Source organism: Sebastes umbrosus, chromosome 20, assembly GCF_015220745.1.
Source record: "Sebastes umbrosus isolate fSebUmb1 chromosome 20, fSebUmb1.pri, whole genome shotgun sequence".
Classification (NCBI taxonomy): Eukaryota; Metazoa; Chordata; class Actinopteri; order Perciformes; family Sebastidae; genus Sebastes; species Sebastes umbrosus.
In genome coordinates, this window is record NC_051288.1 from 25899158 (window position 1) to 25914716 (window position 15559).

The 15559-nt window shown below is 44.0% G+C and overlaps 2 protein-coding genes across 7 annotated transcripts in view; one reads left to right on the forward strand and one right to left on the reverse strand.

The window, feature by feature from the left end:
- The window catches only part of asb3 (ankyrin repeat and SOCS box containing 3), a 15304-nt gene extending 8315 nt beyond the window's left edge, over positions 1 to 6989 (reverse strand). For all 3 annotated transcript variants that reach the window (XM_037754172.1, XM_037754171.1, XM_037754170.1), the window contains exon 1: positions 6816 to 6989. The gene's annotated coding sequence lies outside the window, so the exon portion shown is untranslated. The remainder of the gene's footprint in view (positions 1 to 6815) is intronic.
- Positions 6990 to 7089: 100 nt separating this feature from the next.
- On the forward strand, positions 7090 to 15035 carry c20h10orf88 (chromosome 20 C10orf88 homolog). 4 transcript variants are annotated; one of them, XR_005204584.1, is made up of 10 exons: positions 7092 to 7268; positions 8356 to 8536; positions 8642 to 8839; positions 9163 to 9232; positions 9401 to 9592; positions 9825 to 9935; positions 10259 to 10382; positions 10923 to 11142; positions 14001 to 14260; positions 14485 to 15035. XR_005204584.1 is itself a non-coding variant. In XM_037754206.1 (9 exons), the coding sequence occupies exons 2-9, from the start codon at positions 8400 to 8402 to the stop codon at positions 14200 to 14202; spliced, it is 1251 nt and encodes a 416-aa protein (XP_037610134.1). In that variant the 5' UTR covers positions 7090 to 7268; positions 8356 to 8399; the 3' UTR covers positions 14203 to 15035. The 4 variants fall into 4 exon arrangements, 3 of the variants coding, with proteins under 3 accessions (XP_037610134.1, XP_037610133.1, XP_037610132.1); XM_037754206.1 differs by having other exon boundaries at positions 7090 to 7268; positions 8645 to 8839; positions 14001 to 15035; XM_037754205.1 differs by having other exon boundaries at positions 7091 to 7274; positions 14001 to 15035.
- The last annotated feature ends 524 nt before the right edge of the window (positions 15036 to 15559 follow it).

Genomic DNA, 15559 nt, shown 5'->3' on the forward strand with positions numbered 1-15559 from the left:
TCCCTAAGCCATTAACATAAGCTGTTACTGACTAGAGGTGCTAAAGTGACTCATTAACATCCAAAGGATTTGAGTAACACTTGAGCCTGATAGCTTTAACAAATCTAACACAGTTTTGTAATCCACAGGTCGAATCCTCTTACCTGTGCATTTTTTCTTTCAGCAACATAGTATCAACTTTATATCTCAGGGTTATAGTTTACTAGCTCAGCCAAATGAGTAGTGACGACACCCGTGAGTCAGGAGCCGAGACTCCCCATGAGTCCAGCGATCCATGCCTGCAGGATGCGGTCGCTGGCCTCCTCAAGCTCTCCCTCGAGGAGAAAGATTATCTTAATAGCTACAGTGCTAGCACTGTAGAAAGTAAGATAATAGAGCTGGTTGAGTTTATCAACCAGCCGACCGGGAAGCCACAGCGCACAGTCCCGGAGGTGCTTGGTCAATTAGTCTTGTTGTATGACCGCAAAGCGCAGCTGCAAGCTGCCGAGCACCAGGCGCAGCTCCAGGCTGCAGAGCGCGGTAATTCCAACCTACAAAGGTAGGTTCGGGATTACCGTTTCGAGGTCTCCCGAACACAGGAAGATCGTGCTCGGCTGCTGGAGGAGACTGACGCCGCGTATGCGCAGCTTCAGGCGGCCACGCAGGAAGCAGAGGCCAGAGTGAAGGAGGCACAAGCCAGACAGGTAAGTACCGCTGCTAACCTGTTCTCCTTAGAATCACCTGACTCAGATACGGAGAACGTTTCTGCTGTTAATCCATCCAGCCAAACCCTTGGCTGGACCCCATCTAACCCCATCACTCGTGATGGTCACCGTGCCCAAGTAGCGGCCCGTCCGATGGACACAGGTTCACTGCCCTCCAGAAGTGTACCCCAATCCATCCAGAGCCGTGCTACTTTGCGGTTTGACCTATCTCCACCTCTATTCCGGACAGGGGTAAGTTACTCACGAGAAGCGAGTGGTTTTAGATCCTCATACGCGGACGATCGCTCAACGTCACGTAGCTCGCGACCTAACCCCAACCGGACTCCGCCCCCTGCACGAAGGAGGAGCCATCGTCCTTCCCGCTTTGGTGACCCAAGCGACTACGGGTCTTCAGATGACTCGGACCGTGGTTACCCGCCCCGAAGTCATGGCCTGCGTACCCATCAGCTTGAGTCCCTGGCAAAGGACATTGAGCGCTTTGATCCCAGTAGTCGAGAGTCCAACATCGACGACTACCTCAGGGAGATCGAGCGCTGCCTTCTTGATCTACCTCACGCTTCGTCACGTGAGGAGCTAAAGCTTGTGTGGAAGACTACGGCTAGAAGCGTTCATGTCTTCATGGAATCCTTGGCACCACAAATCAGAGACCGCTATTCAGCCCTCTGTAATGCCCTACGAGAGGAGTATTCTCCATATACGGATCCAGCTTCTGCCACTCTCGGCGCTTTCGCAGTAATGCATAAAAAGCATGAGTCCCCGAGAGACTATTACAGACGCCTGAGAGCCGCTTACTTTCAGGGACGTAGCGCCCCGGGTCTGGAGGAAGAACAAACTTTCAAGTCCCTGTTCCTGCACAACCTCCACGAAAGTGTGCGTTATGATGTCACGATGTCCAGCAGGTCAAACAACCTCAGCATGCATGAGATCAGGAGGTATGCGCAGATGGCCTGGGAGACACAGACACGCCCTGTTAAGTGGCAAGAAGACGACGCCGCCCGTGTCCTGGGGATTCAGTCCTCTGAGAGCAATGACCTGGCACTCGAAGGCAACGAAATGCCTCGTGCTTGGGAAAATGCCAGGGTGACTTACCAGGGACGCCAACCACCTCGCCAGTATGGTAGCCAACCACCTCTCCAGCATGGTAACCAACAGAACCAAGGGGGTGGTAACCAAGGTTACTTCCACAATCAGGCCAGGCCATGGCAACCTGATACCTTCCAACCGAAGAGGTTTCAGTACGACCAAAACCCCAAGCAAAGAGGTAAGTATAATGATGCAGTCCCAAACCCCCCCAGAGGGGAGGGTTGGCAAGAAATGGAAAACATGATTCGAAAGTGTTTCAAGGAAGCGATGAGACAGTTTGGGACAGCCAGTCAACAACCAGCGCTGCCGGACACTCCAAAGAAGTCCGACGACAGCCCCCCACCAGTATGACATGGCCGGATCCCATTCTCTTCTACCACCAAAGTTTACGTCGTAAGCTGGAGAAGGGAACCAAAGGAGCCCACGTTGCTCCCTGGGACCGCCACACCGAACGTACCGCAACCTCCATTCTTGACCTCCTTGGCAACCTTGTCCGCAAGGATAATGCCACACACATATACACCTCAGTATTCATAAGGAGCTGTATCAGCACCCTTGATCCGCTTGACTCCGGTTTTGAACTAAACCTTATGTGTTCCAACACTTGGGTTCCATCACTCTTCCGGGGATGACTCTCGTGCATCCCATTTGCATCTGCACTCATGATGCAGAGCCCACGCTCATCGGTCAGACGGACAAGCCGCCGTCATCCAGGAGTCCAGAGGACCCCCACCGATGCTCATGCCTTTTCCAGAACCTGATCCAGGTTCTGATCTTTCCTTCTGGATCCACACGGACCAGATAACCTTAAGCCTTTTGCACTTCCAGGAGAGAGGGCAGCCTCCACACCCGAAAGGGGGGGGGGGCAGTCCCCACTCTCAGAGGAAGAGAACACACCCATGTACACCTTAGAACACCACCAACCATTGCCTACCACGATGACGACCCGTCTCTCTACCTCATTCCCAACCTGAACATGTGTGCCAAACAAAGGACATACACTGGGTTTGCCCGAGCAACCCCTTTGTTCAAGATGTAACAAGCTACCTCCGCGGCCGGAGAGTGACACTCCCGGACAAAAGCGCCACGGTAGTATGACCATCAGGGATGAGACCACGGAGACACGGGTGGAACAGGCTGGCAATCGCTGGCTTGTGAGTACATTGGCCACCGAAGCCCTATTGTGTCATGACCGCCATGATACAGCCACTAAACTAACACTACCTAACCAGACAGTGTTTTTAACAATTCCATTGAGAGCTACAATATACATCGATGACATTGTCCTCCATCATCTCAACCCCGACAGACATGACGTGGAGATTGAGATCATGGACGCGTTCAGAGGTCACGACCTCACAATAGGCGACACCCTTCAACAGCAGCTTCTGGCTGAAGGGACTAAATTGGTTCAGTTCAGTCTCAAACCGACTGGACTTACCACCACATTTTCGTCACATATGAATGGGTTATCGTCCTATCAAGATCATCCGATGAATTGGATAGCCCTGGTGCTTTTGCTTGGTGGTTGGATCATCACGGCCATCGCTGCACACAGCATGTACAAGTACATCCAGACACTACAGGCCAAACTAGATTAACTTCTGTTTGTGTCACCAAGCTTCATACATCAGCCCTCAACCACACCTCTAACTGGCTCCACCCCTCTCAAGGAGTAAGTTGGTTAACCCTAACCCTAATTCTTTCCTCCCTCTCCGAGCAGCAAAGAATGTGATAAGATTGGTGTTTCCCTCAGGTTGAATGATGTATAAATGTAAAACAATGCAACAAGAAATAGATAAGTCATCTGCCCAGATACTAGAGCCTCTGTAAAACGTCATGCGCTGAACGGCATGGACTACTCCAACCCTTTCCCACTCAGGAATATGGACTGTAACCCTCAGGTTACCATCACCTACATGGACTGTTCGGCCCATTCATGCTCTAAAGACCGGGACCTGCGTCCCACTCTTCAGAACAAAGGGGGACTGTAGGGACCTCACGAGACAAAGAGCCTTGGCCTACATGGGAAACCAGAGACCTGATCACAGCAGGAGACCTAACGGCCCAGTTTTTAAAATGTCGCATCTACATGTGAAATTTCATTTTGAACCCAAACAAGGACCCCCATTGGATGAGGCTAACAGGAAATGTGGGGTCTTTCCGGTGAAACGCCCACTATTCTCACAGGAGATGTAGGCACGCTCACCTGAATCTCAGCCCTTTCCACTGCGACTCACGTTGCTACAGGAGGTGCCCAACGCTGCGGCGTTCACCTAAAGACCGAGCCACATTTTCTGACCTCGCTGGACGAGTTAAGATAATGTTGTGTCCATCAGACTTTGATCCACATCCCTGCAGAAGGAAGACTACAGCCCGGCTTCACCAAGGAAGCCGAGGACAACCGTTCTTCATCAAAGGAAACGAGCGCACCGCCTTTTCCTCCATTTCTGGCTGCTTTCCCCTCCGCTGCCACACGGAGGTCCAGCCCGCCGTTCATCAGACGTCCAGACCACCATACCTATAGAAGGAAGACCCGGATCCGCGTCCTTCACCAAGGAAGAGACGATCGCCCCGCCGTCTTCACATCAGCTGCTTCCATCCGCTGCCACACGGAGAGCCAGCCCTGCCGTTCTTCCCCCGCTGACGAGCATCATAACGGCCCGTTATTGTCCGAGCCAGCGCGACGCCGCCGGACCAACTAACGACGATCTACTCCACTATCGCTCCGAAGAAGCGATTCAAGTAAGAGGCTTGTGTCTGGGCAGAGACTAGTGAGATTGTATATTCCAATAAGTTAATAACTATTGTTGATGTGTCCTGAACGTACGGACCGCCGAGTCCGTCTGTTGGTTTTGTTTATTTAACTTGCTTTGCTCTGCTTTGCTTGTTTATGTTGCTTTGTTTACTGTTGCTGACTGTCTGATTACTGTGTGCTCCTTGTGTTAGCTCCTGCCAAACGTGAAGATCTGTAGCTGTAGTTTATTATGAACAGACCAGTGCACGGCTGACTAACGAGCATCTGAGTAATAATAACCCAGCTAGTACATCTCTCGCGCGGCAGTTAGGATTCCTGCTGCTGCGGTGTTTACTGTTTTGACTGTGATACTGTTTTCAGGCGCTCCCCGCCTTTCTTTCCTCCACTTCTACCACACACAAACAAACACTTTGCCGACACGCGGGATCCCCGTCCCGTTCGTACGCAGTCGGTGATTTCCGTGGCGCTTCCGCCACCAGAGCACCTCCTCCCTCGTGACGTAACCACTTCCGTGGTGACGCCGCCTCGGGGTTTCCCTTGCTCCTCCCACACACGCACACACGTAGATACGCCTCCTCACGTTCCCACCTTACTGATCACGCGGGACTTTCACATCCCGTTTGGGCGTGGTCTGTAACGTTCGAGCAACCCCCTCCCTCGCGTGACGTAACTGCTTACGTGGTGACGCCACCGTGAGCGTCCCCTCTTGCTCCTCCTACACTCACACACACATAGACACGCCTCCTCACATAGGCTCACGCCATTACCTTACAGGACACGTGGGGGTCACACCCCCGTTCGTGCGTGATCTGTAACGTTCGAGCAACTCCTCCCTCACGTGACGTAGCCACTTACGTGGTGACGTCCACTTAGGGCGTCCTTTGCTCCTCCCACACCACACACACACATAGACACTCTTCCTTCACACCTCAACACATACACATTTGCATTCACACACACATCTCTCTCTCTTACACACACATCTCTCTCTCTCCCGCACACACATTTTCTTTTGCTTTTGTGTTTTGTTTAATTCTAGTTTAGTGCTTAGAGCTGCATTGTAGGACATCCATTTGTTTATTAAAAGTGTTGTTAATTAGTAATTACTGCTGTGATAAATATTGATTTAGATTAATGTTGTTAGAGTGTTTATTATTGATTAAGATTACTGTATGTAAATAAATGGTCTTATTTTAAATAGCAGTTGTCTGTGTTTATTGTGCATTCATATTGTAATAACAGCTGGTTATGAGAGTTAGTGCTCGGATTCACCCTTCGCTATTCACCTCCTAAGTGTAAAGTAGTGTTAAAATACTGGCCTTTGGAGGGAATATTTCCCTTTTGAGACTGGATTAACGTTTTGGTTATTGGTCCCTGATTCCAGGGTGGTGCCCCGTTCATTATTAATGTTGATTAATAATTCTTATTAATAATAATAATTCTATGAATATTATTTATTAAATTAGCTAATAACCAAACCTGTTCCATTTGTAAATCCCTTACATATCTATCTGTCTATCTATTTACATATCTATCTATCTATCAATCTATCAATCTATCTATCAATCTATCTATCTATCTATCTATCTGTCTATCTATTTACATATCAATCTATCTATCTATCTATCAATCTATCTATCAATCTATCTATCTATCATCTATCTGTCTATCTATTTACATATCTATCTATCTATCTATCTATCCATCTATCTATCTACATATCTATCTATCTATCTATCAATCTATCTATCAATCTATCTATCAATCTATCTATCTATCAATCTATCTATCTATCTATCTATCTGTCTATCTATTTACATATCAATCTATCTATCTATCTATCTATCATCTATCTGTCTATCTATTTACATATCTATCTATCTATCTATCTATCTATCTATCTATCTATCTATCTATCAATCTATCAATCTATCTATCTATCTATCATCTATCTACAGCAGTAAAATGCAACATACACATTAATGCAGCAGTAATATTAATCCATAAACATCAGATATAACAGTAAAACCCTGACAATGAACATTTTACTGCACAATGAAAACCTTTACTTTCATACTTTAAGTACATTTAGCTGATAATACTTAATACATACTTTTACATTACCCTGCTAATGTTGATGAATTACAACATATATCTTCCTCCTCAGCATTCATTGAACTGTAACATGCTCTAAAACAACGTGTACATTGTTTATGAAACACAGCAGGTAAAGTTTTTAGTCGTACTTTGATAAAAAGGTGTTTATTTACCTGAATCAGCCTGCTTTAGTCTGCTTACTCCTCAGCTCATGAGAGTCGCTGTCTGATGACAACACACCACAACATCCTGTCGCGTGCTGCAAGGCTTATGGAAAGGAGACTGGATCACGCGTCATCAATGCGTCATGTCTCCAGGGGTACAGCGCATGCGCAGTGAAATCTTGCCATCACTCGTCGAAATTGAGCCGCAGCTTGGGTCACGCTGCGCATGCGCTGTATCCACCACGACAACACCCGTGTCCCATCCTCCTTCTATAGGCCTTGGATGTAGCGTTAGCATGAGCGTTAGCTACAGGGCAGATATTCACAGTTTTATCATCCTTTATTTTCTTTAATCAACTTCTTCTGTTGTTGTTTTAATACTTCTGGAGAAATGAGAAGACGAAGGTTCAGAAACATGAAGAAAACCAGCTAATGAACGAGTTCATGTGGAGATATCTGAAGGTAAAGGTTAAAGTAGCAGATATTCTGTTTATTTACAGTCTCTGATGTTAAACATCAATTATTCACTGCAACATCAGAGACTGTAAATATATATATATAATATATCTAATATAATGTAATGTAGTGTATGTAATATAATGAATAACCAGAGCTGTAGATGCTTTATTATTCACATAACATGGAAGAGGAAACTAAACCTCATCACAACATGTGTGAGGTTAACCTTCATTAACATGATACAAACATAATGTCCTCATGTTTCCTGTAAACAGCTCTGATTTGTTCCCTACATTGTCTCAACTCATCTTTTACATCTTTTACAACTCACATAGACATTTATTTTTTTAAATAAACAAATAAAATGCAAGACTAAAAATTACAACAATAACAGAATAAAATGTTAAAAATAAATAAATAAAAGTCAATTGAAATTAAATAAATTGAAATAAAACAAACAGCAAGGATAAAAATGCATATAAAAACTTAAATTAAAGCTTAAATACTAAGGCTATAACATTACTCCAGATCAAAAGCCAGATTGAATAGAGAGGTCTTTAAATTCCTTTTAAAAATACAGAGAGCCATTGCCATTGTTAAATCTGGTTTCTAAATTGTCTCAATTCAGCTTTTACATGCAGCCCAAAGTGCTTCACATAGAAAAAAAAAATAGAAATAAACAAATAAGATGTTTGCAAGACTAAAAATTACAACAATAACACAATGAAATGTTCATTAATAAATTAAAGTGAATAAATAAACACCAAGGATAAAAATATATATTAATAACAATGATTAAAGCTTTAAAACTAAGGCTATAACATAACTCTAAATTAAAAAGATCGGTCTTTAATTTCCTTTTAAAAATACAGAGTCATTCTATTATCCAGAGGCAGTAAGTTCCTCAGTTTAGCGGCATAAAAACAGAAGGTACTTAAATGGGACACATAAGGGACATTTAAAAGACAAGTGGTGCTCCTATCATGCTACTTTTCTCCTGAATTGTCTCCAAACTCATCTCCTACCTCGTCTCCTAACCTGTTCTTATTCACTCTTGTCTCCCTAAGTTGTTTCCTTCTTTGTGTCCCAGCTTGTCTCCTAGTAGGTTACGGTCCCTGTGTCCTCGGCAGCATCATGGTGGACATTGCAGTGAAGAGCGGAGCTGCTTGGACCTGTCACGCTCAAGGACGTCAGTTGGCTGATGTCCTGCGTCCCGTTCACATCGGTAACGAAGAGGAGCTCAGTCAGTCAGAGGAAGACGAGACAAACTGGTGAGAAGCTTCTATTGAAGTGTCTGTGGAAAATGTGGATTCATGTTTTGAACACTTTGCATCTTTGGGTGAGCGTCTCCTTTAACACGTATCTTCCCTCCACAGCGGCGTCCCAGTGCTGCTGGAGCAGACAGAGGACGGGTCTCCGTGTGTCCTGATGCTCCACTGCAGCCCCGGCTCTCCTACCGCCATCAGCCGCCTGCTGGTGGTCAGCGAGGCTCGAACCATGGAGGTGTACGACCAGATGGGAGAATACTGCGGGACAATACGTGGAGAGAAGGACGACAGCGTCCAACCAGACAGGTATACACACACACAGTTATCACCGCTTGGGTTGCATGTTTTACATGTTTTTTGAGGTAACTGAGGTCTCTTTGACGGCAAAGCTGTAATTGCAGGGGTGTTTTTGAATCTCAGTCAGACATCAGTCAGGATTTGCACTTGTTTTTGAGGTTGAATCATTTGTAGTCATCGCTCTTGTCTTTGCTTGTCGGAACCACAGTAGCCGTTAACTCACAACGTTAGCAGAGACTGGAGAAAACAGTACGTTGCTTCACACACAAGTGAGTTGAAGAGCGGGTTTGATGGGATGTTGAAGCAGTGTCTTCTCTCTCTTTTGCCCACAGTTCAGACAGAGGGCCTTTCTACAAGAAACAGCTGATCCTCGAGAATCCGTCCTCAGCCTGTGAAGTGAAGGTGAACAGCGTCTTGACGTCTACTAGAGACCCTTGCATCTTCTAAACTTTAGTCCTCACATCTATAAACTGTTGAGACATCTTTTAAGTGCCTTTGACAGTTTATTTGTCCAGTTCCAGTTATATATTTGTTTCATCTGGTTCTGTCTCTCTGTGATCGGTGTCCTAGCTGCTCTCCCTCGGCGGTAGAAGCAGCGTTTTGGTGTGTCGAGTCATCGTGGGCCTCCAGCCTCTACAACCCTGCGCGGTCCGCGGCCCCGGCATCGACATGCAGCAGGTGCAGTGTCTGGTTGAGGAGATGGGAACGAGCCTCTCTCCGGGAGCCCAGAACCTCATGGAAATGGTGCACTTCCAGCAGAAGGTGGGAGAAAAGGAATTACAATAACAGCGACCTAAATTATAGGACTATGCTGATGGATTATGTTTTAGCTCAGAACCGTCCACTTGCTTGTATTTTACTTCACTCATCATTGCTTTCCAAAGTGTGCCATAAGGTTTTAGGTTGTGTATCAGGCAACCTTTGGTTTCAGTTCATTTCACCTCATTATGAAAATCAACTTGCTGCTTGACACAGCGACTGTGTTTCTCTCCAGAACCAGACCAGCTCTCTGGGCGGCTTCCTGCCTCTCCTGATGGGCGGTGGAGTTTTCTCTGCTCTGGCTCAAGGAGCCGTCAGCAACCAGCCCCAGCCTGCAGACTCCAGGGTATCAGTATTATTATTATTACTAAAATACAAGCAATCTGACATACAACTATTTCACAATTTATAGATCACAAGCTCGGGAAACGATCCAGACAACCAATAAAGACACGGACCAGCACAGTGTAAACAGCTGTAGCCACGGAGTACACTTCAGCTGCAAAAGTTCAGCATCTAGTTCTCCTCCAACACAGTTCACCCATAATTTATTGCTGTATTTCTTGCAAGCATAAATCCTAATGCCAGTGAAATGTGGGTTCAGAAAACAGTTGGTTGCACATACTGCATATCAGATAGAATCATCGAGTCTTGTTTCTTTGTCACTAGCCTCCAGTCGGCTCCATCAGGCCTGCAGGTGAAGCTCCGCTGGCTCAGAACGGAGCGACGTCAGACGGCTCTAGCGCCTCGTCCCCAGACCGGCCGGTCTCTGGTGTCAACGCTAACAATATAAGTAAGGATCATCATTTCTCTCAGGTCAAACAAGAGTGCACAAGGTGTAGACCCAGAAAATAATACTTTACATTTGTGCTGAAACATTTGTTGAAAATCAAAACGAGTCATTTTTTTGATGTTTCATAGATGTAGAGAAGAGAATTTCTTTTGGAAATGGTAATTTGTGATGTATGTGTGTCAGCATTTCTGATATTTTAGAAAAAAAAAAGTTTCTTTCTTCATGCAATGCTTAGTCTCAGATTTTCATGACCAACCTGAATTTTGAAAATTGATTTGATCTGTGCGACTTGATGGAATCAAAAAAGACAAACTACTCAAACAGACTTGGAATGAGAGTGCTCTGAAACGCAGCTCAGGCCTGACAAAGAGTTTGGATCGGCATCAAAATAATCTGTCTCTGCCTCCAGTAGACTGTTTGTCCATCTCGCTGCCTAATGAAGGTCGTTAAACGTGTTTAATAATGTAACCAATGACTTTTTCTTAGTTTTCAAATTCACAATGCTGACCAGTCTGCGATGTGGTTTCCCATGATCTCTAGCGAGCAGTGAGAGCGGAGGCCCGGTGAGCCACGCCCAGCTGGCCGACATGGTGTCACACTTCCTGAAAGGGCCGGGGCCCGGCCAGGCGTCGGGCCCCGGCCCTTCCGGCCCTGAGCTGCTACCCATCCTCCAGAGCCTCTGTGGTCAGGTGACCAAGCTGAGACTGGACGACGCCACGGCGCTGGCAGAGAAGGAGAAGGTGATGAGAAACGGCTCATGGTGGGTGAAGTTTAGTGAGTCCGTCCTGTTAGACGGCGTCTTTCAATACAACACAACACAACACAATTCAATGAAGTCACTGTGACTGCTTTTATATGTGTTTAACACCTGAAGCCAACACTCTGAACCTGAAGATGTAGCTCCATGATGCTGATCTGTGATCAGATAAAGTAGCTCCACCTTGTGGTAGAAAGACTTCACTGCAGACAAACTCAGTCACTAAGGCTACCAAACATGGAAGATAACAATATGTTCAATTATAGATAATAATACGTTACTATTCTTAGTATTACTACTATAATATAATACCTCTATTATTAGAGTATAATAGTACTGCTAGTAGAGATAGTATTATCCTGTAATGGTCATTTGTTCTTTCTTTATTAGGATCCCCGTTAGCACTAACACATGCATCGACTATTCTTCCTGGGGTCCACAAACATACAGTCAAACACACTTATACACACTATAGCCACATAAACACAACTATGGGGGACGGAACCTGCCAAAATAAATAAACAAAAATTAATAAATGACTTGATAAATAAATAAATATAAATAATAGCCATTAATTAATTGATAAAATGTGCCATGAATTGATATTTCTGTTGTAATTTGCTTCTTCATTTAATTATCTTTGCATTTATTTTGTATTTATTCATTTATTTTTGCATTTATATCTTTATTTATTTTTGCACTTTTTTTTATTTATTTTAAATGTATTTATTTATTCACAATTTTTTTATATCTTTCATTGAAGCACTGGACTAAATCACTAAACAGTCAGTGTTTAGGTGCATTAATGATGAGTTTCAAAGCGAGTTTCAGAGCAACAGTTGATGTTTTCTAGCAGTTTCATTCCCAATCTGCTTCTGATTAAATCAAAAAGGCGACTTTGCGACCAGAAAAAAAAGCAATGAATTTACTTGAAATTAATGTAACTTTTTCACAGGTCCTTTCACCTGCGACCGCTCAGAGCTGTCATGTGATCGGTTTAGAAAACCTTTGAAACATGTGGATGAAACAGAGACTCATTTATTTAACGGGCCATTATAGTTCTGGTTGTGTAAGGTGGCATTGTTAGATGACGCCCAAATGTTTCCCACTCATGGTAGAATATTCACTGATCTCCAAACTCCCTGGCAGCATATATCATGTTGTTCATCAGACTACGTGGTAATAAAGTAAGAGAAGCTTTCATATTGTTGTTTTTTTGGTAACAGTTGTGGTCAGTGACCAGCTGACAGACTCATCTACATAGAAGGATCTGGGTTTGAGCAGCAGTGCAGGGAGGAGGCTGATACGCAGACAATAGAGTTCATTTATCAGCTTGGCTGTGTGCGTGAGTCATTAAATTGTGCAAACTGCACCAAACCTCATTTGAATAAATAAATTTTTTAAGCCAACACTGATGCAAAGGCTCAGTATCCGTTAACTTAATTTACAGCTGACATTAGTTTCACTCTACAGATTGAAAAATATGTGTTTAAGAGTTGGTGTGCTGCAGAGGGCAGTTTGATAAATGAGGCTCTTTGACGGAGTCGTGTGGGTTCAGAACGAACGTCAACTGAGTGTGACTCCACATCGAGGAGAGGACAGCAGCTCAGCGGTACGTTTCACCAAAAACACGTCAGCCTTTAATATTTAAAGAGTTTAATACTTTTAATTATGTCATTTGAGTGGTTGCTTGTTTTAAAGATGGCTATGTAACATCGCTGGCACAGAAAAATACTAAAAGAACTCGACATGCTGACGGTGATTTCTCCTGCAATATAAGACATGAACGTTGGTGGAGTTGAGCATCAATGTGAAAGACTGAGCAGCAGTCAGGATTTCCTCTGGTTGTAAGAGAAGCTGCCAGAGCGCTGGGATCGGTTTGAGAAAGACTGGAAGGTGGTTTGAAGATTCTTTCAGATCCTTGAGGGTGAAAAGTCATGCTGAAAAAAACCTAAATGCAAAGACACACACAGAAAGACTGGAAATGTTTGAGAGGGTGGAAAAAGAGGAGGATGTTTTATAAAGCATCTTGGCTTTGAAAGATTTCCTCCAGATGGTTAGGGATGAAACGAACCCAAAGTCAGCTGAGAGTTTCATCCAGACAGAAATGTGGCTGAATAGGATGGACGCAGCAGGACTGTGAGGTTAGAGGAAGGTTGGTGGTCAGCTCCGACTGTGTGGGTGGTTTAGTTTTAGTGTCTGTGTTTTTATTGGAGGTTTCATCTCTGATGTGGCTTCATCACGAGTCACACTCTCTCATTCCTCTACGCTAGACTTAAATACGCCTCTCTCTCCTCGTTTTAGTGCTTAATAGAAAGTCACATAGAGTCTCAACTATAGTATTAATAACAACACCGTCGAAAAGTGTTACGTCAAACTGCTGTTTGATTATTATTCATCATGTTCAGCTTAGTTCAACTTCATCAGATCACCTGTTTATTAGTGGCAGTAACGTTCAGTGCCACTAATGAAGAAGAAGAAGAAGAATAGGAAGTGAAAGAAGAAGAGAAAGAAGCGGAAGAAGAAGAAGAAGATGCGAAAGTAGAAAAAATAGAAATAAAGGAGTATATAATATGTAAATTATGTACATAATGCTACAATATATAACAGAATATATGTAGAGAAATATAAGTAAATAATACAAATAAGAAATGAGAATATAAGTACAAACAGACATGCAATGTACGACATATAACCACATAAGTGAATACAAAATGCTGAGAAGTGGAGAGACCAAAAGTGTCTCTATGAGCGTGTTTAGAGAGGGTGAAGCTTAAAGAAGTAACTACTAAACAAATCACACAAATAAGATAAATTCATTGTCCCTCCTCATTGTCCCTCATTGTCCCTCGTCTCTGCAGGGAGTTGGACGCGGCCATGGAGCGTCGTCTGGAGGAGATGGAGAGGAGGCTGAAGGAGCATGTGGACCGTCGCCTGGACGCTCTGGAGCAGAAGCTGGAGAAGGCCCTGCTGAGCGCCCTGCCGCATGTCGCCCTCAACCAGGAAGGAACAGCATCCACGGAACCGTCGGAGCAGACCGCCCCGACACCAGCCACGCACTGAGCTCACAACCACTAAAAGACTTAACATGTAACCTGGACGCCTTTCTGCTTCTGGAGCAGCGTCTGAGCAGGACGCAGACACTAACAGAGACATGCTGAATAACAAGAATCACAATAATCTGCTAAAGAAAATGTGTTAAACGACGAGCTGTCAAAGAGGCAGCGTCTGTAACGGTTTGTCTTTTATCTCTGGGAACATAGCAAATGAATGCGACACTGTTGGACAGCCAAAGTGAATGTCCTCCAGCAGGACTGTCTCATCAGCTTGTGAACACGATGCAAGAAATCCCATCTCCATATAACAACAAAAAACATGTCGCAAACCAAGCAGGTTTTTTAATCAATTAAACAGAGAATGAAGTGAAACATGTGATCTTATCCAGGTTTTAACATAAGAATAATTTTACATGCAACACCAGCAGAACACTTATTTATTCACGTTAAAATGGGCATGTAAAACACTTCAACTTTGTCCTCCCAGGTTTCATAATCACACGATCCTCCCGTTGATATCCCGACCAACAGTTACTCACTTTACGTTCTGTAACTGCACTGATCTGCTGTTAAGTGTTTCGGTTATTCAGACCTAATCCTGTTTGGTTAAGTACAGTTCGGTTTAAATCTCAGAATGAACACATTATACTCCCGTTACAGGAGTGGATATAGAAGAAGGTGTAACTGATTAAAATGTGATTTAATATGGCACTGTAATGTCTGAAATAATGTACATGTCTGTAACACAATGCTGCCGATGTAAACTATTAAAAGGACCTGTGATGTTGATGGTTTTAATAACTGCTGACATAAATAGCAATAAAAATATATTTATACAGATGAATGCACTCTTTTTTGGGGGGTTGTGTGACAACTCTTAGACCCATAATAGACCTGTTTTTGTCTCTTTTAGGGGGATCCAGGGGGTGTTTAGGGGGAGATAGCAGGTCAACAGTAGATGTCACATAGAAGTGGTGTACATCATCTGAAAGCTGGGAACATGAAGATTAATTTGAGATGCAGCTCAGCACTGTGTGTCAAGTTGTTCTAGTCATGAATCAGAAATATATGATGGTCATCCCCATGCTCTATTATGTCTCATAAGTTGTTTCATCAATGTTTGGGTTGATACCATTTGTTACACAGATTTGGTGCTAAATTTAACAATTTTTTACAACTGGAGAATTGATCAAAATGATCAATAATCACTCCAAAATACCACATTAAGACACCAAGACCTTGAGGAACACCATAAAAAAATGCTAGCTGTGATTTGGGATCACATTTTTTTTGACATTTTGGAGATTTCTGCAAGAATTTCTGCATTTTTCGGCTATTAGATGGCGAGCACTTCTGTTGTGTAA

What these genes read in the sequence shown, in the direction of transcription:
- c20h10orf88 (XM_037754205.1), top strand. Translation starts at nt 8,400, where the DNA reads ATGGTGGACATTGCAGTGAAGAGCGGAGCTGCTTGGACCTGTCACGCT. An exon ending in GAGGAAGACGAGACAAACTG is followed by an intron (nt 8,537 to 8,641) that starts GTGAGAAGCTTC and finishes TTCCCTCCACAG; the next exon opens with CGGCGTCCCAGTGCTGCTGG. An exon ending in CCCAGCCTGCAGACTCCAGG is followed by an intron (nt 9,936 to 10,258) that starts GTATCAGTATTA and finishes CTTTGTCACTAG; the next exon opens with CCTCCAGTCGGCTCCATCAG.